A 21109-nucleotide genomic window follows, 5' to 3' on the forward strand; every position below is an offset into this window, starting at 1 on the left:
TTATTAGATAGAATGTTAGAGTACAGGTACAGTCAAATAGTAGTATGTATTACAGTACAAGTACAGTGAAACAGTAGCATGTATTGCAGTACAAGTACAGTGAAACACCCCGTCTGAGAGGAGCTTCAAAAAAGCCCTTGCGGTCTTGTTTCCATTGAAACTCACAACGTTTTTTTAGGGAACTCCTCATTACAATGTCATTTTTCTGCAACCTGTTCCTAATGTTTTCATACAAAGGTATGGCTTTTTGCTTACATTTCTTTCTTGCAGACCACTTCTAGCCAGAATTCTCTGGACAGTAGATGGATGGATGTACCCGGGTGTCAGTGGTTTCTGCTACTTCTGAGCTGATGGCCTTGCTCCCAATTTTGAAATGAAGTCAGCATAATCTTTCATCTGCTGCACAGATTCCCAGCTCCATCCGCTGCGTCCACGATAGTCAACGATGACTATTTCCTGCTTCTTTGGAGACTGAAGCTTCCCAGTTTTATTTTACGCTGCATATCAAATTGATGATCATCACCATTTTGGTATAATTGCCTTCTGTTCTGAGTATAAGTTTAAATGTGTACCTTGCCAAATAAATAAAATTAAAATTATTATTTTTGAAAGCATTCTTACGTTGTCGCATTTCTCTACATCTACACATAAACACACAAACATATCGATCCATGATCAGGACTAAAGTCTGTGGTGAGGAGCTCAGTCATTCAGGTGGGGCTCAGAGAGGAGTCAGCTGAGGTGTTTTGTGTATTTTGTTATGATGGGAAATTATGCCCTACTGAGAGGAGACCCCGGCCAAGGTGGAGGGATTATACCTCATGGCTGATTTGGAAATGTAATTATTCTGTGCATGCCGTACTTGATAGTTGCACAGATACAGGAGAGCTTATTAAACAATTGCTTCCAATGATGGTTTCTAAATTTGTCCAATCCCCTCTTACATATTTGTATTAACGTGACAGAATTTCACACAACCGAATGTAACAATTATTGAAATACAGTACTGTACTTTAATTCAATGTATCTTTTTAATCAGGCGCTGGATGGTCAGCTTCACGAAGCGGAAACATTCGGGGTCCTTTCACCTCACAGAGACGTCTGCTGATCAACCATCGTGGGGGCGACACCATGCCGAAGTCAAAGAGGGACAAGAAAGGTGAGCAAGTAGCTAAAACTGAAATAAGTACCAGCTCATTCTGCAGATAAGCGTGTTAGACCGGAAACGCCAGCTCCTGTTTGTTAGTTTAACGCAAATATAAGTGGTTCTGGTCGTGTTCACTGGTACCGGTTGAACTCGCACGCTGATTTCCTGTTTTCTCTTTTCGGATGGTCTTTCCTGCAGTTTCTTTAACAAAAACAGCCAAAAAGGGACTGGAATTAAAACAGAAATTAATCGAGGAGGTGAGTGCTTCTGCTCTGGTCTTCTGTCAGCCATTGCTACATGCTAACAAGGGTTAGCCGGAAGCTGCGTACGTGTTTCTCACTAACTTCTCCACGTTTTTCTTAGTTGCGGAAATGTGTGGACACCTACAAAAATCTGTTTATATTCTCCGTGGCCAATGTGAGGAATAACAAACTAAAAGACATCAGGACAGCATGGAAGCACAGCAGGTAAAGCCATCGATCTATTGGGTTTTAAGTTGTCGATTTAAAGGCGCAGTTCACCATATTTCTGTTTGGGGGTGACGTCATGAGTACTGCATGTGTTGTTGTTCTAGTCCAAAGCTATAATATGTCGTGTCGGTGTGTTCAGGGCCCAACAGCGTTTTCAACTTTGTATTGGAGACTGTCTATTTTTCATGAAACGGTTCTGTTTAGGCTGCCGTGATGAGACTATTTTTTGTCTCACAATGTTTCCAATATTTCAGGATGTGCACTAGGATGCATCGTCAGCTTTTTAACTGGAGTCTGATCCTTTCCTCAGATTCTTCTTTGGCAAAAACAAAGTAATGATGGTTGCCCTGGGCAAAGGAGAAACGGATGAATATAAAGATAATTTGCACAAGGTGGGATTGATTTTACCAGCTGCTAGAACATATTTCCCATTCATATATATTTTATGTAATTTTGGTGTCTTAACATTGTGCAGCTTAGCAAATATCTACGAGGAGAGGTGGGAGTACTATTCACAAATAAAACGAAGGAAGAGGTGCAAGAGTAAGTAACGCTTCACTGAATGCACCATTGTTGGAATAATTTAAATATTGTGACTAAGTTGGGATGATGATTATGATGTTGATGATGAGGATTGTCTCCATTAGGTATTTTGATCATTTTAAGGAGATGGATTATGCGCGGGCAGGCAACCGAGCACAGAGGGACGTAACTCTGGATGAGGGACCCCTGGAACAGTTTACTCACTCAATGGAGCCCCAGTTGAGGCAGTTAGGACTTCCTACTGCACTCAAGAAAGGTGAGGTTGACATTATACTATATTTTATTTTGTCAAAAAAAATCCTATGATGACCAAACCAAACGGAGCAATAGACAGTTCATCAAGACTTTCTGACTTCCTTGCTCTGTCGGCACTGCTTAGCCCCGAGTCTGCTGTTTTTTAAGCTCTGAATACAGACTATGCTTATGTTCCTTACTTTATTCCATATTTTGTTTGGTCTGTGTTAATAGGCGTGGTGACTCTGCTTAAGGATCATGAAGTCTGTACGGAGGGAGATGTGCTGACTCCCGAGCAGGCTCGTATTCTGGTGAGTTCTTGTCTCTCTGGTTGCAGAAAATCTGACCTATAATGTGGTGCATTTGTTTCGACATAATTATTATTATTTTTTATTTTTTGTCCATAGAAACTTCTGGGTATTGAGATGGCAGAGTTCAAGGTGCAGATCAAATGTATGTGGAACTCAGAAACGGGCGAGTTCGAGATGTGTGCTGGTGAAGATGCGTCTATGCAGGATAGTGAAGACAATGACGGTGATGATGCGGAGTGACATTTCTGCATGAGTAACAGCTTGTACATTGTTTTTTAGCCATCTTTGTCCACTTTTAACCAGAGAGACATTCTTGTTGAAACCATTTATCTGGAGTGTATAATATTTTTCACCTCTAAACATTGACCCTGAATTTGAGCTCTGGACTGAATTGTTCGTCAGTAAACCAACCCAAATAAAGCATTTATACAAAAATGTTTAAGAAAAAAACATTGTTGGGATCAGTGTATTTTTTTTTCTGGGAAATCTTGTCTTTAATTTTGCATTTATAAATGACAATTTCATGCAGATCCTCTTGGTAGAAGTTATATCGTTCTTATTTTCAGAACACACATGATCATTAATTTGGTAAATGCATCTCATTATCATATTTATACAAATAGTTGGATGCTTGAATGCTTCAATACTAATCACCAATTGATAAAGGAAATCAATTGGTGATTGGCTACTGTGTGACTGTACCTGTACTCTAACATTCTAATAAATATATTCATCATCATGTAATTACAGGAAATAGGTAGATTGAAAAAAATTCAGCAAGTCTATTTTCTCTGTAGACTCAGGAGATATTTTATTTGTCTTCTACAAAGAGCTCTTTAGCGAAAATAGTTTGGACACTCGTGGGCAGTGAGATTCCAGGCTTCATCGAAGGCGGTGACCACTCTCTCATCCAGAGGACCCTCCTCTGCAGCAGGCAAGTTTAGCTGAAGTTGATTTAGAGTTGATGTCCCAATGATGACTCCGTCACCACGATCACCCTGGAATATTAAAAATCCCATTTTACACCCTTTCTCAACAAGTTAACGCAGTTCCCAGACACTTAAATGAAATATTTGTGACAGTCTTTGGTCAAAATAGCAAACAGATGCTGCAGGACAGCGTCACTCTTTTCTGTTTAACAGCTCTGTCAGAAGGGCCTCTGAAAACGAAAACAAAAATGAAAATGGAACTAAATTCATTGCGTGCAAGCAATGCAAGTACATGCAAGTGCACACACAATTTGTGCATGTTTTTGTAATGTGATGTCACAGTAAGAGAGATTTCTTCTAGAAGCATTTCTGTACTTGATTACAGAACTACGCAAACTATGCAGGATTGACTGGATGGTTTATTTAGCTGTTTTGGGGTTGATAATGACCCAAATCCACCATAATATGAGTGTAGAAACATGTGGAAAGTGAGTTTTTCACATTATGGGACCTTTAAGACAATTTAGTGATCAAAGAGAAAAATGATGCTGTTGTTTCTACAGCAGTTAGTCAGTCTGAGCAAGGATTTATCTCCAGAATTCAGAAAGTTCAATTACAAAAATAAAAAGACAATTGCATTTTTCCAAAAGTATAAAGTTTATATAAAAATACTGTGTAATATCCCTGTAAAAGGTTTTGATTCACATCATTGCAGCCATCCATGCACAGCAGATACCTTGAGCTGTGAGTGGTGGTAGAGCCAACGGAAAGCAGCAGAACTCAGGGTTGGTTTCTGTGAACCATATGCTGTCTCCAAGGCCTGGAGAACCAGATCTACTCCCTGGAAGTGACTCTGCTTCCAGTATCTGGCAAAAGGAGGAAGGCTTGATTTGTTTATTTATTGATTGGTGTTGACCAATAGACGAGTCTTTATATCTTATTATTGTGTGCGTGATTTCACAAGCAGGTCGCTGGGCATTCACCTTTTCTGGTATACTTCAGAGTACGTGTCAGTGAAGAATCGTCCTGCAGGCCGGGCACCGTCTTTGTCTTCGTAACGGTACTTCCCTGTCAGAAGACCACCTGCCCCGGAAGAAGTGATGTCAGAATTCATACTACGGTCATCTAAGGCCCAGTTGTGTCATTCATAGCAAAGATTAGTATGATGATGTTAAGAAAAGGTTTAATCTGAAAAGACAGCTTTAATCTTGGTCGTAGATGTGAAATTGAAATGGTTATTATTCCAGCTACAGTGGTGTCTACATTTGAAATCTCTACATTTCATAGATTATATATCTTAACATTAGTATACAAGGACTGGGATTTCATGATGTCACTGTATTGCTACTGGCCAGCTCTCAAGAATAACTTTACATTCATTAGACAACCAACACCATTTGTAAATTGTACCTGCTATAGCATTGTATGCATAGAACTTGATCCCATAGTGTCTCAAGCACGGCAACAACTCTGTCTCAACCTGCCTCGTGGTGGCGTTATACATCCCCTGTGAAAGGAAAGTTTATGTTGGAGTGAAACTAGAACAACCAAAGACAAAAAAAACTTTTGTCTAAATTCAGATGAAATGTGTTGGACCAGGCATTGTGGATAACTTGGGTTTCTATTTGCTATATAAGAATGTTTCACAGCTGTTTCTCTGCCAAAAACTGATCCTCCATAAACATTTGAACAAAAACTTCAACACTGTAAAGGGAATTTTGAGACAGAATACAAACAAAACAGCTGATTTACTTTATGAACACTGTTGAATGGAGATGAAACTATATGGTTTTAAAATGCCAGACTACCTGGAAGACAGTGGGAGCAATCCAGTTATTGTGTCTGCAGATGCACACAATTTCAGCCACTTCCCATGATGTGTAATTGGAAATTCCCAACTCCTTGAATTTTCCCTGAGGAAGACATTTTCATATAGAAGACAGATTCATGTAGATAGAAGATACTTTTATTGATAGTTCATAAACTGGTGCTATAAATACATGATTCCATACGATGGAAGTAGGTTTCAAGGGCCAAGCATATGGTGGTGCACAAGTTTGCAGTGTTTTAAGTCTAACATGTTTTCTATTTGTCAAGGAATTGGTCTTGTTTTTATGAATGTTGGTTAGAGAGAAGAATTTCAGTTGCAAACAAATCAAGTATGTATGAATCTCTAAAAGTGACATGGGGGGGGGGGGGATAAACATCTAAATGGTGTCCTCTCAGCATATTTCAGCCTGTTGTAATTCTGTGTGGAAATAACAGTCGGAGACTGTAGCTGTAATTTAACCTTTGACCTTATCACAAGGATATCATAAATTGGTTGCCAGTCATCACTATTATATTTTATCTGAACTACATATAAAATCAGTTTTGAAGTATTTTAGTGTCTTTATCCAGAAGTAATTAATTCACCTAATTTGCACATTTTTGGTGGGGAGGACATGCAAACTCCTCACAGAAAGGCCGCGAGTTGGACTCGAGCCTGCACCCTTCTTGCTGTGAGGCAACAGCGCTTAACACTGCGCCACCAAGTACATTTCCGGGCTCAAGGAATTTGTTGTTATTCATTTAACATGAGGTAGATTCTAATGAAATAACCTCATAGTAACGTCACCAAAGCGATAGTCTGGGTGCCGTGATACAACAACTGGTGAGCTCATGGTCTATTTACCTCTTTGTGAAGGTCGTTGCAAGCTCTGAGTGTGTCCTGGATCGGGGTCTGACGGTCAGGGGCATGGAGGTAGAACATTTCCACGCAATCAGTTTGCAGCCTCTTCAGGGAGGTTTCCAGCTGTAAGCGAACGCTCTCTGGTCTCAGACTCTTCCCATCCCGGTAGTGAGCCTTGGTGCCTATGCGCACTGTCACAAAAATAAACACAGTGACTCGGTTAGATTAAGAAAAAAGTTTCCTGAACATGGAGGTCAAACACGGTGTTTACACAAATGTTTAAAATAGCAGATAGCACAGTGGTTTGGACATCCACCTCCAAGTTCCAAGAGTAGGCCGTGCCATGCAAGGAAATGCTGATCAAATGTTTGATGATAACAAGGAATTTGAACTTGTCACATCGACAAACTGATCAACCTTTGGAATACCGAAGACTGAGAAGAACTTCAACAAGGCTTTAAACATACTCTTTGTTAATCATTTTCACGAGTGGCACTGACTCGGGACGATGAGCAGATGCTAATGCTGGTGAGAATAAAATAACTTCCACTCCTAGTTTTGAGCCAAGGTCCCACGCAGTCCACCATCCCTCTGCCGAATGGTTCCTGGAAAGCAGGTGTGGGTTGCAGAGGCACAGCTAGAAACTGCTTTGTTTGTTTTGACTGTTAACCCCTCATCTTCCTCAGTTCTGGGCATCTCTGTTACAGTTGCGTTTGGAACGTGGCTTGTGGCCGTGTCATCAATTAGGTCATTCCCAAGGAGGAATGTGATCCCTTCCACAGGCAGTCCATTCCTCAGGGCAACTTTCACATGGCCAGTGACTATTCCAGATTCTAACATCACATTAAACAATGGTTCTTTTTACCAATTCATCTGCACTCCCCGTGTTAGAGCGCTGCTGCCACTCGCCATTTCCCCAGGTAAGGGGAACACAGCCCTCAGCAACATGGATTGTGAGGCTTCTGTGTCTGCTCTGTCACAAGGCTGCTTCCTCACGATATCACCATACAGACAAACTGTTCTTACATAAAGGGCCTGAACTCAGACTGTTCGCTGCTGCTTTTGGATTTCAATTTTTTTCCTTCATAAAACTGAACAGTCTTGAACAATGTAACCTTTTGTGTGGCAAAAATGACGCTCCACTTGAGTTGCAGTAGCTGTCTTCTGAGTTGCGATAGATCCATGATTTAGAGACATTTGTTTTTGTTGTTGCTGCAATAAGTCTTGTGTTAGTACTTGGTGATTTGTACCTTGATTTAGGTATGTTGTGCGCACACACACATCTGGTCAATGAAACAGAAAGTATGTAATAACATTCCATCACAATGACAGGGGAAATCACACCCTAAATCAGATCAAATCGAATGAAAAAGAATAATAATAAAAAAAATAGGGCAGTTGAACTTCAATAAAATGCAGGAACTGGGACCAGACCCGCTAAAATTTGCCTCCTTCTAAGGAATACAAATTTAAGATGCAGTGAAATCATCAAATGGGCAGAGTGTCTCGTGTTAGCCCTCACCTGTTTGGGGCAGGTTCAGCCCCCCTATGAACATCTCCGTCTTGCCGCCCAGGTACAGGAAGGCTGTGTCAATCCGGGTGTGTCCCCTGTCCAGGAAAGTCTTCACAATGTCCACGTTCTCTGCATCGTCTCGACTGCCCAGTGAATAAGTTCCCAGTATGGTGACTGGTCTGCTAACTAGAGACATGTTTTCTGACTAAGCTTCTGTGAACGAATAAGTCGGAATTTAACGGGTCGATTCCGTTTAAATATATGCAGTCCTTTGTTGATTCATTCCAAAGGTCGATTACATTTGCTTCTTCCTGTGGCCTTTTAAAGAGTTTTACTACATTCAAAATCCGTTTCTGTCACATTTCTGCCACCTTGTGGGTATATGCTAGTCAGTTATTATCCATCAGTATTTATAGCTGTCTGAATGCTAAACAATATTTCATAGGAAGGATCGTACTGATATTTGTCAATTCAGACATCTTTAAAGGTGATTCTGAATTGCCGTCTATCTGTTGTTCTTTTAATTATTATTCTTACATGTTAGTTAAAATATGTTGTCTATGTGTTCAGGGAAACCTTTTACAAGTCTGAGACCTCCACGGTGTTTTCAGCATTTTATTGGCGACTGTATATTTTTCATGAAATAGCTCAATGTTGGCTGCTGTGATGTAGAAAATGATTTTTGTCTCACAATGTTCAAAATGAATTGAAGGAGCCGCTTGGGTTGAGATGTAAAACATCTTCAACCAAACTTAAGTCCAGTTGATTCTTTGTTTTTGCTCTTTGTGAGGAATCTTGTGTGGATTATCATATGTATACAAACAGTCGAATGCTCAGATGCTTTAATACCAATCACCAACGAATAAGTTGGTAATCAATAAAAAAAAAGCACATTATAATTACAGGAAATAGGTAGATTGAAAGGTTTTCAGCAAATCTATTTTCTCTGTAAACTCAGGAGATATTTTATTTGTCTTCTACAAAGAGCTCTTTAGCGAAAATAGTTTGGACACTCGTGGGCAGTGAGATTCCAGGCTTCATCGAAGGCGGTGACCACTCTCTCATCCAGAGGACCCTCCTCTGCAGCAGGCAAGTTTAGCTGAAGTTGATTTAGAGTTGACGTCCCAATGATGACTCCGTCACCACGATCACCCTGGAATATTAAAAATCCCATTTTACACCCTTTCTCCACAAGTTAACGCAGTTCCCAGACACTTAAATGAAATATTTGTGACAGTCTTTGGTCAAAATAGCAAACAGATGCTGCAGGACAGCATCACTCTTTTTTGTTTAACAGCTCTGTCAGAAAGGCCTCTGAAAACAAAAACAAAAACGAAAATGGAACTAAATTCATTGCGTGCAAGCAATGCATGTACATGCAAGTGCACACACAATTTGTGCATGTTTTTGTAATGTGATGTCACAGTAAGAGAGATTTTTCTAGAAGCATTTCTGTACTTGAATACAGAACTACGCAAACTATGCAGGATTGACTGGATGGTTTATTTAGCTGTTTTGGGGTTGATAATGACCCAAATCCACCATAATATGAGTGTAGAAACATGTGGAAAGTGAGTTTTTCACATTATGGGACCTTTAAGACAATTTAGTGATCAAAGAGAAAAATGATGCTGTTGTTTCTACAGCAGTTAGTCAGTCTGAGCAAGGATTTATCTCCAGAATTCAGAAAGTTCAATTACAAAAATAAAAAGAGAATTGCATTTTTCTAAAAGTATAAAGTTTATATGAAAATACTGTGTAATATCCCTGTAAAAGGTTTTGATTCGCATCATTGCAGCCATCCATGCACAGCAGATACCTTGAGCTGTGAGTGGTGGTAGAGCCAACGGAAAGCAGCAGAACTCAGGGTTGGTTTCTGTGAACCATATGCTGTCTCCAAGGCCTGGAGAACCAGATCTACTCCCTGGAAGTGACTCTGCTTCCAGTATCTGGCAAAAGGAGGAAGGCTTGATTTGTTTATTTATTGATTGGTGTTGACCAATAGACGAGTCTTTATATCTTATTATTGTGTGTGTGATTTCACAAGCAGGTCGCTGGGCATTCACCTTTTCTGGTATACTTCAGAGTACGTGTCAGTGAAGAATCGTCCTGCAGGCCGGGCACCGTCTTTGTCTTCGTAACGGTATTTCCCTGTCAGAAGACCACCTGCCCCAGAAGAAGTGATGTCAGAATTCAAACTAAGGCCCAGTTGTGTCATTCATAGCAAAGATTAGTATGATGATGTTAAGAAAAGGTTTAATCTGAAAAGACAGCCTTAGTCTTGGTCGTAGATGTGAAATTGAAATGGTGATTATTCCAACTACAGTGGTGTCTACATTTGAAATCTCTACATTTCATAGATTATATATCTTAACATTAGTATACAAGCACTGGGATTTCATGACGTCACTGTATAGCTACTGGCCAGCTCTCAAGAATAACTTTACATTCATTAGACAACCAACACCATTTGTAAATTGTACCTGCTATAGCATTGTATGCATAGAACTTGATCCCGTAGTGTCTCAAGCACGGCAACAACTCTGTCTCAACCTGCCTCGTGGTGGCGTTATACATCCCCTGTGAAAGGAAAGTTTATGTTGGAGTGAAACTAGAACAACCAAAGACAAAAAAAACTTTTGTCTAAATTCAGATGAAATGTGTTGGACCAGGCATTGTGGATAACTTGGGTTTCTATTTGCTATATAAGAATGTTTCACAGCTGTTTCTCTGCCAAAAACTGATCCTCCATAAACATTTGAACAAAAACTTCAACACTGTAAAGGGAATGTTGAGACAGAATACAAACAAAACAACGTTCATCAGAAGTCATATGGAGAGATAACAGGTAAAAAAAACAAAACTAAAAAAACAAACAGGTAATTTACTTTAAGAACACTGTTGAATGGAGATGAAACTATAATACCTGGAAGACAGTGGGAGCAATCCAGTTATTGTGTTTGCAGATGCACACAATTTCAGCCACTTCCCATGATGCGTAATTGGAAATTCCCAACTCCTTGAATTTTCCCTGATGATGACATTTTCATATGAAGTACCGGTAGTGTCATGAATTGTAGACAACATAACATGTAGTATCTCAACATGATAGCATCCCCAATGAGTTTAATGCAGTAATGTGATAGCCCGTTTGTTTGACTGCAAAGAAATCCAAAAGTACAGTATCTAGTCGTATCAAAGTCTCTAATGCCCAAACATGGCTATGTGACTTCCTGGTTTGTCTTCAGTTTGTTCTTCCGTAATTGATCTTGGTTAATGCATAATGAATGTGACTGTAGACCGTAATGACCTCTGGCACAGTGACTCAAATAGGAAATCTTTGACTGCGGCTTGCTAAAAAAATAATTGAGATTCAGAGCTAAAAATGTAAACGCTTCTGATGAACATCAGAATCTTTCCTGAGTTTGTCATTGTAAGAGAAAGTCCAGCCTCTGGATCACACAGGTCTCCCAGCGCATTTCAGGCTGTTGTAACTCTGTGTGAAATAATTGTAGGAGTTAATGGAGCTGCAAGTTAACCTTTGACTTCATCACATAAATAGTTTGCCAGTCATCACTATTTTATCATATCTGAAATTAGTTTTTTTTTTTTTTATTGCTGAACAGTACAAGTCAAACCTCTCAGTTCAAAGTCAACTCAGTTCCTGTAGGTAGATATGCAAAATCGTGAGGAAAATTTGTTTTAGGCCAAAATCCACCGGCCTGTCCCGTGTGTGTGTGTTGGAATAGGGCTGTGGCTCAGTTGGTGGAGCAGGCCATCCAATGACCTTGCATGGAAGCAGCCACCCACTGAAGCGTGAATGGGCGAATGTGAGGCTTAATGTAAAGCGCTTTGGGTGTAGAAAGTGCCATAGAAGTGCAGCACATTTACCATTTACCATATTTCTGATTCCAAAGGGTTATCCCTTTTTGGACTCATTGTCTATTTACCTCTTTGTGAAGGTCGTTGCAAACTCTGAGTGTGTCCTGGATCGGGGTCTGACGGTCAGGGCCATGGAGGTAGAACATTTCCACACAATCAGTTTGCAGCCTCTTCAGGGAGGTTTCCAGCTGTGAGCGAACGCTCTCTGGTCTCAGACTCTTCCCGTCCCAGGGGTGAGCCTTGGTGCCTATGCTCACTGTCACACAAACAAACACAGTGACTTGATTTGATTAAGAAAACAGTTCCTTGAACAGTTCCTTGCTTTGGGGGGGGGGCTGGAGGAGACCTGAATAAAGCCCACGCAGACATGGGGAAACCCCTCAATCCCTAAAATACTACCCCCCAAGGGTGGAACTGTTTGACTCCTGCCTTCCCTCAAAACATGCTCCTCTTTGGCCTCATTCAAAACGGCCCCACCTTCCAGGGGGGCAGAATCAATCCCCCACCCTCTTTTTGTCCACCTACATTGTACATATTATGTGTCTTTTTAATTTCTTGTTATTTTGTATCTGTGGAGTAATTTATTATTATTTTATTGGTATTGTTAAATGTTGATGATTTATGTACGAAGGTCTTTCAACGGAAACAAGACCGCAAGGGCTTTTTTGGAATGCTCCTCTTAGACAGGATGTTTGACTGTACTTGTACTGTAATACATGCTACTGTCTGACTGTACTTGTACTCTAACATTCTACCTAATAAATATATTCATCATCATCATCATATATTCATCAGAATCAAACTCGGTGCCTTCCTTGCTCTGGGGGCAACAGCGCCACCCATTGCGCCACCAAGCCGCTCTGTCACAACCCCCCCCCCCCCCCCTTCATCTAGTTGCAGAGTGTCTCGTGTTAGCCCTCACCTGTTTGGGGCAGGTTCAACCCCCCTATGAACATCTCCGTCTTGCCGCCCAGGTACAGGAAGGCTGTGTCAATCCGGCTGTGTCCCCTGTCCAGGAAAGTCTTCACAATGTCCACGTTCTCTGCATCGTCTCGACTGCCCAGTGAAAAGGTTCCCAGTATGGTGACTGGCCTGTTAACTAGAGACATGCCCGAAGCTTCGAACGCCATCGCTGCATGGGACGTTTGACACTGAAGGTGTTTTATGCTGCCCCCTCCTCCCATGTGTGAGCGCCTGCTCTCATTTAAACCGCGTGCTTTGTCTTGTAATGCATGGGTGATACCTCGAGGTGGCGCTGCACACTCTTTAAACAGCAGTGTTAATCAGCAACAGGTGCGTCGGCCGCCAGAGCGAGGTGAATGGTACCGAGGCCGGCACGCTGGTTTCCTGCGGAGTGTTTTTATGGGTAAAGGGCGTGATGTTTTAACGGGAAGGCTCAGTTTCATGTGTTTCTGTGATGGGACTGTTTAAGGGTTCCGTCAGGAGTCGGTGATTCCTGTAAAACATATTGAATCTGTGGGAGGCGTTCGGGACGCACAGGTATACTTCTTAGTTGTTTTAGGGTTTTAATATTAAACTAGTTTTGGGTGTGTTTGTAACTTTGTATTATTTGTTTTTACAGTGGCATCCTGCTGTCCTTGTGGTTTTGTGTTTTGCTTTTGTTTCTTAGTCCGAGTGACGTCATACATCTGTAAAGGACGGACTAACTCATTATCTTTGTTTGTTTTGCGTGTGTCGGTCACTCGCCTAAATACCGTTCAGTCGGGTTAGGGGGGGGGCTGTTATTTGGGATCTGGTTTTCTTGCAGCATGTTTGCTTTCTTTAAAAGAGTTAGTTTGCATTGTTTATTTTTGAGTATTTTTAAGCTTCCATAAAGTGTACGGTTTGGGCTGTGCGTGTTGGCCCGCCTTAAGGTGTAACAGATCTCCATAACCCCCCCCAACCTGCAACCCAAACGTCCTCTGGGACTGCAGGAGACTGCGTATCACTCGGCATTACGCGATGCTGTAAGTGGGTTTTAGCTTTCCTCTCACTCCCCATCCCCACCTGCTTTTTTTAAAATTGGGGTGGGGGGTTAATCCTGCAAGTGTTTCAAAGGCTTCTGAAGTTGTGAATAATAAATGCCCCCCCCCCCCCCCCCCTCTCTACCCCCACCCCCCAAAATGCAGCCATCATTACCAAGTCAATGGAGGGAGGCAGGAAGCGCGCAACCTCTCCGGGCACCGCGCGTCAGTCCCACATCTGCAGCGTCGGAGCGAAGGTGAGCTCAGGTTGGAGTCTGATTCGCACAACGGGCTGGGCACGAGAAAACGCACCGTCTGTTATGGCTCCGATGTTTCTGGAGAACGCTTTTTATTTTCACGCGCAATAGGCTTGTCCGCGCGACCAAAAACACTTTTTTATTCTTCAAATAACTTATTCTTTAAAACCACTTTTGGATGTTTTTAATCCGTTTTACTCATGAATAACGTTGCAGGAAATTCACGCTTTTTAAAAACTTTAGTCCCAGAAAGAAGACAAATGAACATGGATGTTGTTATTTGTGCTTTTTTGCTGGTATTTATTGACGCGACTCGTGCCTTGCGTCATAGTGTGGCCAACAATCTCCAAGCCCAGATGTGAGTAGCTATTTGTTTGTGTTTGGTCATGGATGAACTGTCCTCCCTCGTCATGGTTCACAGATATGTCGGGATGCTGCGTTATTCTCTCCATCCTCTGTAAGACGTTCTTTCTGTCCCTCATATCCTTTGGAGTTGGTGAAACCCGCTGGTTCACCTTCACGTGCCTGAAAGTTTATTCTGTTTCACAGGCAAACACAAGTGGATTTTGGGAGACAAAGTTTTCTGTTGTGTGCTTTAATTACAAGCTTTGACTTCTTTATAGCATCACTGTGATTTAGATGATTATATACTGTATTAATTCCATGATAGGCCGAATGAGACACGCAAGTCTGTCAAGGGCTTCTTGTTTATGGTCCATCAAACTGAAGAGATGGACAGTTATGGCAAGGTTTATAAATCTTTAATTAATTATGATGTAAAAGGCTCTTTGTCCTTATAACAATAAGTTCTTTCATGTACACTCATGTGTATAGCTGGATGTTGTAGTGATTATATGTTTATGAGACAAGCAGCTGGATGCTATCTAAAGATTCCTGCTGATCTCCGCATGCTGAACCTTCCTGCCAGTCCTTGGAGAATTACCAAAGGAGAGAATGTTTCCTGTTGCACTTTTTCTTTTTCTCTTTTTTAAACATGGTTTGTCTCTGCAATGCATGAAAAGATGTGTGTGGTCCGCATCATGTCCAGTGAAAACACTTAATCTTTCCTGTGAATAATGTAGGTAAGGTTTAAGAGTTAAATTGCTTCAGAAATGTTATGTTTTGTTTCCTGGTTCACATCTAATTTAATCTTATTTTCAAAAATATTCTTTTCATTTTGCATTTGGAGTGAAAATACTTTCTCATTTCTAACCTTTTAAAGACGTTCTCGTGAGTAATGAGTTTAGGTTGAAGTACAGGTAGTGTCTTGTTGAGCTGGAGCGCAGCTTTCTGTTTAGTCTTAAACAACAACAGACACCATAAACAGCTCGACACAAGTACAGACACCTAACGTCCTCACAAGCATTGCATCATCGATGAGTAGAAAATGCGAGGCACAAACTTTGACGCTACAAATTTTTTCGACAGCAGTCATAAATTGTAAAGCTGCTATTTGTACGTCTGTAAAATCACTGAGGAATATTTTAACATCTTAAGTATTTTTTATTTTTTTTGGACAACTGTTTTCGTTCTAGGCCCAATGTATGTGTGGAGAGGGAGATGATGCTGGTCGCCCAGAGGCAGCCGTGTGTGCAGGCCTTCACACGCATGGCTAAAGTGTGGAAGCAAGGTTGTGTGGGACAGTCGTGGTGCGTGGGATATGAGAGGAGGTGAGTAAAGCCCCCCATGTGCAGTTTCTCCTCAAATGAAGTGCCTGTGAATGTTTATTGCTGATAAAGCTGCAGCTTGAGCAGAGCATTAATTCATGGTTAGGTGTTGTCTCCTTGTGTCATGGAACCAAAAACTTCATTTAACTCCACCTATAAACATGATGACATCTCGCCCCCTGATCTCGTCTTTCCTCATCCCTATTCATCTCCTTGCTCGGGTTCTGTAATCACAGCTTTGAACCTCACTCTAGTTAAGAGCAAGGTGTAGCCCCGCTCCATCAGGGGATGCCGACTGCTTAACACACGTCCGCAGCCCACATTCCTTCGGTGGAGCAACGCTAACATTACTATCACTAAGAGTCTGTTTCAAGATTTTCTCGCTTTGCTGCTCTTGCTCGCTTTCTCACCGTTACTTGCCGACTGCTTTGAAGGTAACCAAGTCCACAATTACTCGCTGTAAACAAGAAATGCTTCTACGGTGTGTAATCGGCGTGAAGCAATGAGACGAGGCGCAAAGTAAAGGGAGAGGCCCTGATCTTTAACAGTCTTTCAGTGTTTGTTTATGTCTCTCAGAGGACTAAGAAGCATTTGTCTGGACTGTTTTTCCAGAGTTACTGGTGTTCAGATCTCAACGTATGTGATCGCATCAACATTCACTTCCAAAGTGAACTCTGTCCTACAAACATAATTGTAAAAGAGTCAAGATTTAGTTATGTACCACCATATAAATAGAATTCCCTTTTGTAATGTGATGCCGAATTTCCCACTGGGATCAATAAAGTATTCGGATTGTGCATCATCTTTATCTCAATCTGATTCCTTATGCTCTGTAAAAATTGTTGTTAATTCTTCTTCTCGTTTAATATTTCTTACTGGGAATTCTAGTTGTTGTTCAGTGTCTTAGCTTGGTCTGGTCTAGTCTTCATACGATTTGATCATCTTATCCAATATTCATGTTGACCCTGGTAATGCTCAACATACAACAAGCTTCTCAGTGGATTTTTTAATGTGATAATCTTCCTCACGTCAACAGGACGGCGTACTACACATCATATAGACAAGTGTACAAGCAGGATTATCAGGTGGTGAACAAGTGTTGCCCTGGATGGTCTCAGCTCAATGGAGAAGCGGGTTGTCTGTATCGTAAGTATCCACATTTTTTATTCCTTGTGACGTTGTTGAGAATGCACGTCGGTTTCTTTGCTGAAGTGCAACGTATTTCTTCCTGACTCAGCAGGAGGTGGGAGTGCCTCAAACCTTGGCACAGACCTCTCAAAGAGGTCAAGAGGCGCTCTGCCACCCAGACTCCTCAGCAGATGTTATCAGTCAGGGCCATGTCCACAATGCTTGTGCTGTTACAACCTTTGCACAAAAGTTAAGACGAGGCAAGTCGGTAAAAAAAAATCTCAAGTTTGGAAAGGCTTTTAAGATTTGATAGTTGGTCTTAAATGAAGTTAGCACCTCAATACCCTGTTCTATTTACATAAAACAACAACAAATAAGCGAGGTGAGGTTGTGATTCTGTGGCTTTCTTGTAGTTTAATTTAGATTCATCTGCCTGGCAGTTTTACTTCACAGTGAATTAAAGCTCGGTCTTCACTCTCCCTCTCTGGCGGGTCCCATGTTTATATCCTGGCTCTCCTGCTTATGGCGATGCCAGTCCGCTCATTCATGGCCGTCTGGAACAGAGGATTGCATTATGGATTGGAACACGGAAAAGCCAGATGAGTGTTTACCCCGACCAATTACAATCATGGTCCCCCCCAAAATAATAAATGATCTCCCGGCCGAGACACTACCTGCTGATTTGCACAGCAAGCTAACTAATATGAATCTGTGCAATTCCTGTTCACACATGTGGTCATGAATAGAATAATCAAACTATTGCTAGCAGCATCCCATCTCCTTAGTTTAACTTTACACCACCAAGCACGATAAGTCTCTTTTGAAGGGATTTTACAGCTAGTGATCCAGATCGCATGGCCTGCATACCACAGACAGACCCCTGGCAAAGCCGTCCAGTAAGGAGATTGTCACCTTGTTGGGAACTGACAACAGAGTTCTCACTTTTTTCCTTTTTATACCTAACCTGGAATGAACCCTCATGCTCAGGGGCCCTCAGATCACCAGTATAGGCCCATCGCTCTCTGGTATAGCTGTCTGATGGAAGGCGGCTGGGGTGGGCAGCAAGAGAAGATCGCTTGGATGTGCCTGTCATCGGTGTCTTATTATGGTATCTATGGTCCTTTCAAAGAGCTCTTTGTTTCCAGGGAAATAGTACAATGTTAAATTACAAGAGGAAGCATTACGCTTTCTGATCCCTGATGATCTGGGTTTGTTTTAAAGCACTCGCGAAGAAATGTCTCAAATAGACATTCCTCATGACGGACCAGCGTCTGCCCCACTTCAGTGTGGGGGTGCTCCTGTTTTTTGTGTGACAATGGCTGCTCTCTTCGATGCAAGACAGGGCTTTCATCTCTGTTACCAAAGATGCGGCAGCGCTTTGAGAAGGGACAAACTAATCACTCTTTTCTCCAAGCCATTGAGCCAGGATAAAAGGAAGTTCACACCACAATACTCCCTCTCCCGCTCTCGACTGTACCTCAGTCAGCACAGTGCAATCATCCAAAATAAAAAAAATGTATAGCTTTAGGAAATTCCCCCAAAAGAAGGGCAGGTTGGGATGATGGGAATGCTTTGTGCTGAGATGGTGATTTAGTGTCTGGTTCATCTGAAGGTTCTTGCTCTCTTGTGTTTCTCCCTTTTGTTTTGTTTTTTGTGTGTGTTCCGTAATAAAATTTCAGTGTCGGGCTATTAGGCGAATGATTTGTGGTTATTGTGAGTGGAATAGAGGGTCTAATCATGTTGATACGGCACACAAAGCGGCCGGGAAGATTTGCAAGTTTGTCCTTTTTATTCAACCATTAGTCGTGAGTTGCTCTAGTTATTGCTCTCCTCCACACTCTTTCCCAAATTAGTCATGCATTTAGTGAAAGACTATACGACAGGAATGTAAGTCTAATTTTTCCCCCTCCAATATTTTTACTGTCTTCCTCCTGTTTTCCAGATATGTGTTTCAAGCTATTTTCATCCCAATATGAAACATTATGTTTTCCAGTAATATTCCTTAAGCACTGCTCAAAATTAACAGCCAGACTAGAGCCCTGCAGTTCTTTCACCATGCAGGTCTGCGCTTAGCTGCAAACATCTGCGTCAAGGACACAACTCGTGGTTTATTGCATCATCAGTTACACACTAACCCCTTCATGTAGTTTAGAAAATACTAAATGCCCATCGTGAGTACCGAGTCCCGCATTTCAGATATCGAGGTTTTTTTCTACCACTTCTCCCTGAGCTAAAGGTCTTTAATTTTACTGAGATCGTATGGAAATTAGTATTTTTTTAATGCTTAATCTAACATCTTATATTGCAGAAACTTCAAATAGATGAAGATCTATGTAATGACCCCTTGTCTACTGAAAGGTGACTTTCGTGCGATTTGTATAGGCTGGATGACTGTTTGGTTCTCCTGAAGGTAAAAGGCTCTTGACTTTCTGGTTGGAGACTTCCTCCACTTCAACGTTTGGAGGACTGCTCAATCATTGAGTTCAACCTCTTACCCCAGCAAGCAGCCACAGACCAGCTGAGGACATGCAGGGTGGCTAGGAGTGGAAACAAGCAGTTATTTTGATTGACGGTGGCAATTAGCTCTGTGACAATGGTTGAAGGACAAGTGGCTCCTCTGGTTTGTTGTCCTTGTTAAGTAGTGAATAGAAATTGGCTTCCTTCTTATGGTGGGATGCAAGCAGGTGAATGTATGTGAAATTGGCCCAGTAGTCAGAAAAGAGGAAATAGTACATGGGTGGTCCCTGTGTGTGTGTGTGTGTGTGTGTGTGTGTCTAGCTGAAGCCAAACAGACATCTAATCAGACACACAAATAACAGGCAGGGACCCAACCAACTGAGACTGCATCATGGTACCATAACAGTGGTGCAGTAAATTGTTTGGTCCATCACATCACGGCCTCCGGTCACCTTGCAGAAGATCTAAGGAGCAGCTAAGTCTGAGTCTGGTGAACAAACGCGACTCAGCGACTCACATGATCTCACTGTCCAGTGGCAGATGCGAGTCTGATGGGGGATGTTTTGTGACCGCACAGAAAATGGCCAAGCCGTTGATCATTAGTTGGTGTTCCCAAATGCTGTAAATCTTTCTCCAGTATATCTTTGCTTGGAGCAAATTCCAGTCTCTCCCTGCATCTTTTTCAATATTGTCCACGTTAAATGCAAGTGACATCGTCACGATGCATGTGTGACGGTTTAAAATGAGCAATGTTGATAATTCCAAGGGTGTGTGTGTGTGTGTGTGTGGGTAAAAAATGGAAAGGGCTGCAAAAACAAAATGCCAATGATGACACTGCAGATATGAGTGAGCCTCTGTTATATTTCAGTGAAGGAAATGGAGCTGACCGGAAGGTTTTTCTCACAGAAATGTGTGTAACTAGAAATATGGTGCAACAAACAGCTCAAGTATCGTTAGCCTCAGAACATAATTGCCCTTCACCAATAGGCATTGCCTAAGACTTGGGCAATTATTCCATTAGGCTAACGATATTCTTAATGCATAGTCTGTAAACAAAGATTTCTCTTTTTTCATAAGCATTTCTTAGCCTGTTTTGAAGCAATCTATTTTAAACGGTGTTTTAAGTCTTTCAAACAAACCTGTCAGGGATCATCTGACAGAGATTGCTCCAGTTTTCCCAGGAATTCTTTGAAATGACACATTCCTCTACATAGCAAAACGTGATTTGTTGCCTCAAACTACAGTGCCCTGCTCCGCGTGTACCAATTATGGCACCAAACAGAGCCCTGAGCTCGGGCCTTTGTGCCTGCGATTTGCCCTAAATGGTGGTCTCCCTCTGGGTCACACTCTGGGGGGTTAAAGAGATCAGCGGAGCCTAAACAAACACGGGGCCGCCTCTGTCACGATGTGGTCATCCCCTTCAGAAGCAATAAGGCTGAGACCTGCTCGTAGGTTTTAATTTTCTCGGCGTGAGTCGCTGGCCTCTGCTCTGTCTGTCCGAAGCTGCTAATCTTCTCAGAGGAGGCGTCTTTGCGATGGAGCGGAGGCATTCGCAGCAGCAGAGGAGAGGTCGTTTCATTCCACGCTGGGTGCCACACTGAGAAATTATTTCAGGGAAGATTAAGCAGAGTGATGGGCTTACTGTGGAGGCAGGCCAAAAATGCCCTGGTTAGCTGCCAACAATCTGGCGTCTCACATCTCAGACGAGGGAGAAAAGCACATTCCCCTGTCAACCATTAGCTGCGCTATCAGGAAGTGACTGAGATGTTGCTGCTGGTAAACTAATTTTCGATTCACAATAATTTAGGGATATCCCATTAATTTGATGACTCACAGCTGATAGTGAAGTAATTATCCCAGGAGTGGTTGAACCAGACCAGGAGAGGGGCTTTTTTGTGGTCATCGGTCACCTGTAGCTGTCAAAGGTCAAAGGTCC

The 21109-nt window shown here is 41.9% G+C and overlaps 4 protein-coding genes across 4 annotated transcripts in view; 2 read left to right on the forward strand and 2 right to left on the reverse strand.

The window, feature by feature from the left end:
* Nucleotides 1-1086: 1086 nt before the first annotated feature.
* On the forward strand, nucleotides 1087-3155 carry mrto4 (MRT4 homolog, ribosome maturation factor). Its single transcript, XM_068742454.1, has 8 exons — nucleotides 1087-1159; nucleotides 1346-1404; nucleotides 1511-1614; nucleotides 1928-2009; nucleotides 2093-2160; nucleotides 2265-2416; nucleotides 2629-2705; nucleotides 2802-3155. The coding sequence occupies exons 1-8, from the start codon at nucleotides 1132-1134 to the stop codon at nucleotides 2943-2945; spliced, it is 714 nt and encodes a 237-aa protein (XP_068598555.1). The 5' UTR covers nucleotides 1087-1131; the 3' UTR covers nucleotides 2946-3155.
* Nucleotides 3156-3541: 386 nt separating this feature from the next.
* LOC137898444 (aflatoxin B1 aldehyde reductase member 2-like) lies at nucleotides 3542-8028 on the reverse strand. The gene is made up of 7 exons (XM_068742480.1): nucleotides 7828-8028; nucleotides 6309-6496; nucleotides 5443-5547; nucleotides 5045-5141; nucleotides 4618-4717; nucleotides 4371-4500; nucleotides 3542-3703 (listed from the first exon to the last, which is right to left on the reverse strand). The coding sequence occupies exons 1-7, from the start codon at nucleotides 8012-8014 to the stop codon at nucleotides 3542-3544; spliced, it is 969 nt and encodes a 322-aa protein (XP_068598581.1). The 5' UTR covers nucleotides 8015-8028.
* A 781-nt stretch (nucleotides 8029-8809) lies between these two features.
* On the reverse strand, nucleotides 8810-12809 carry LOC137898476 (aflatoxin B1 aldehyde reductase member 2-like). Its single transcript, XM_068742516.1, has 7 exons — nucleotides 12623-12809; nucleotides 11769-11956; nucleotides 10745-10849; nucleotides 10302-10398; nucleotides 9885-9984; nucleotides 9638-9767; nucleotides 8810-8971 (listed from the first exon to the last, which is right to left on the reverse strand). Exons 1-7 carry the CDS (start codon nucleotides 12807-12809, stop codon nucleotides 8810-8812), a joined length of 969 nt encoding a protein of 322 aa, XP_068598617.1.
* A 1378-nt stretch (nucleotides 12810-14187) lies between these two features.
* Nucleotides 14188-21109, forward strand: part of megf6b (multiple EGF-like-domains 6b) — a 45124-nt gene continuing 38202 nt past the window's right edge. Inside the window, exons 1-3 of the mRNA XM_068742243.1 lie at nucleotides 14188-14279; nucleotides 15457-15591; nucleotides 16625-16734. Of these exons, the coding sequence (XP_068598344.1) occupies nucleotides 14188-14279; nucleotides 15457-15591; nucleotides 16625-16734 (337 nt within the window). The remainder of the gene's footprint in view (nucleotides 14280-15456; nucleotides 15592-16624; nucleotides 16735-21109) is intronic.

Source organism: Brachionichthys hirsutus, chromosome 8 (assembly GCF_040956055.1).
Source record: "Brachionichthys hirsutus isolate HB-005 chromosome 8, CSIRO-AGI_Bhir_v1, whole genome shotgun sequence".
Lineage (NCBI taxonomy): Eukaryota > Metazoa > Chordata > Actinopteri > Lophiiformes > Brachionichthyidae > Brachionichthys > Brachionichthys hirsutus.

Coding starts and splice junctions, on each gene's coding strand:
- LOC137898444 (XM_068742480.1), bottom strand. CDS start 8,014: ATGTCTCTAGTTAGCAGACCAGTCACCATACTGGGAACTTATTCACTG. Junction 4,718..5,044: donor TGCATACAATGCTATAGCAG/GTACAATTTACA, acceptor CTTCCGGGGCAG/GTGGTCTTCTGACAGGGAAG. Junction 4,501..4,617: donor TCTGAAGTATACCAGAAAAG/GTGAATGCCCAG, acceptor TCCTTTTGCCAG/ATACTGGAAGCAGAGTCACT.
- mrto4 (XM_068742454.1), top strand. CDS start 1,132: ATGCCGAAGTCAAAGAGGGACAAGAAAG. Junction 1,615..1,927: donor ACAGCATGGAAGCACAGCAG/GTAAAGCCATCG, acceptor TCCTTTCCTCAG/ATTCTTCTTTGGCAAAAACA. Junction 2,010..2,092: donor ATAAAGATAATTTGCACAAG/GTGGGATTGATT, acceptor AACATTGTGCAG/CTTAGCAAATATCTACGAGG.
- LOC137898476 (XM_068742516.1), bottom strand. CDS start 12,809: ATGTCTCTAGTTAACAGGCCAGTCACCATACTGGGAACCTTTTCACTG. Junction 10,399..10,744: donor TTGCTCCCACTGTCTTCCAG/GTATTATAGTTT, acceptor TTCCTTTCACAG/GGGATGTATAACGCCACCAC. Junction 9,768..9,884: donor TCTGAAGTATACCAGAAAAG/GTGAATGCCCAG, acceptor TCCTTTTGCCAG/ATACTGGAAGCAGAGTCACT.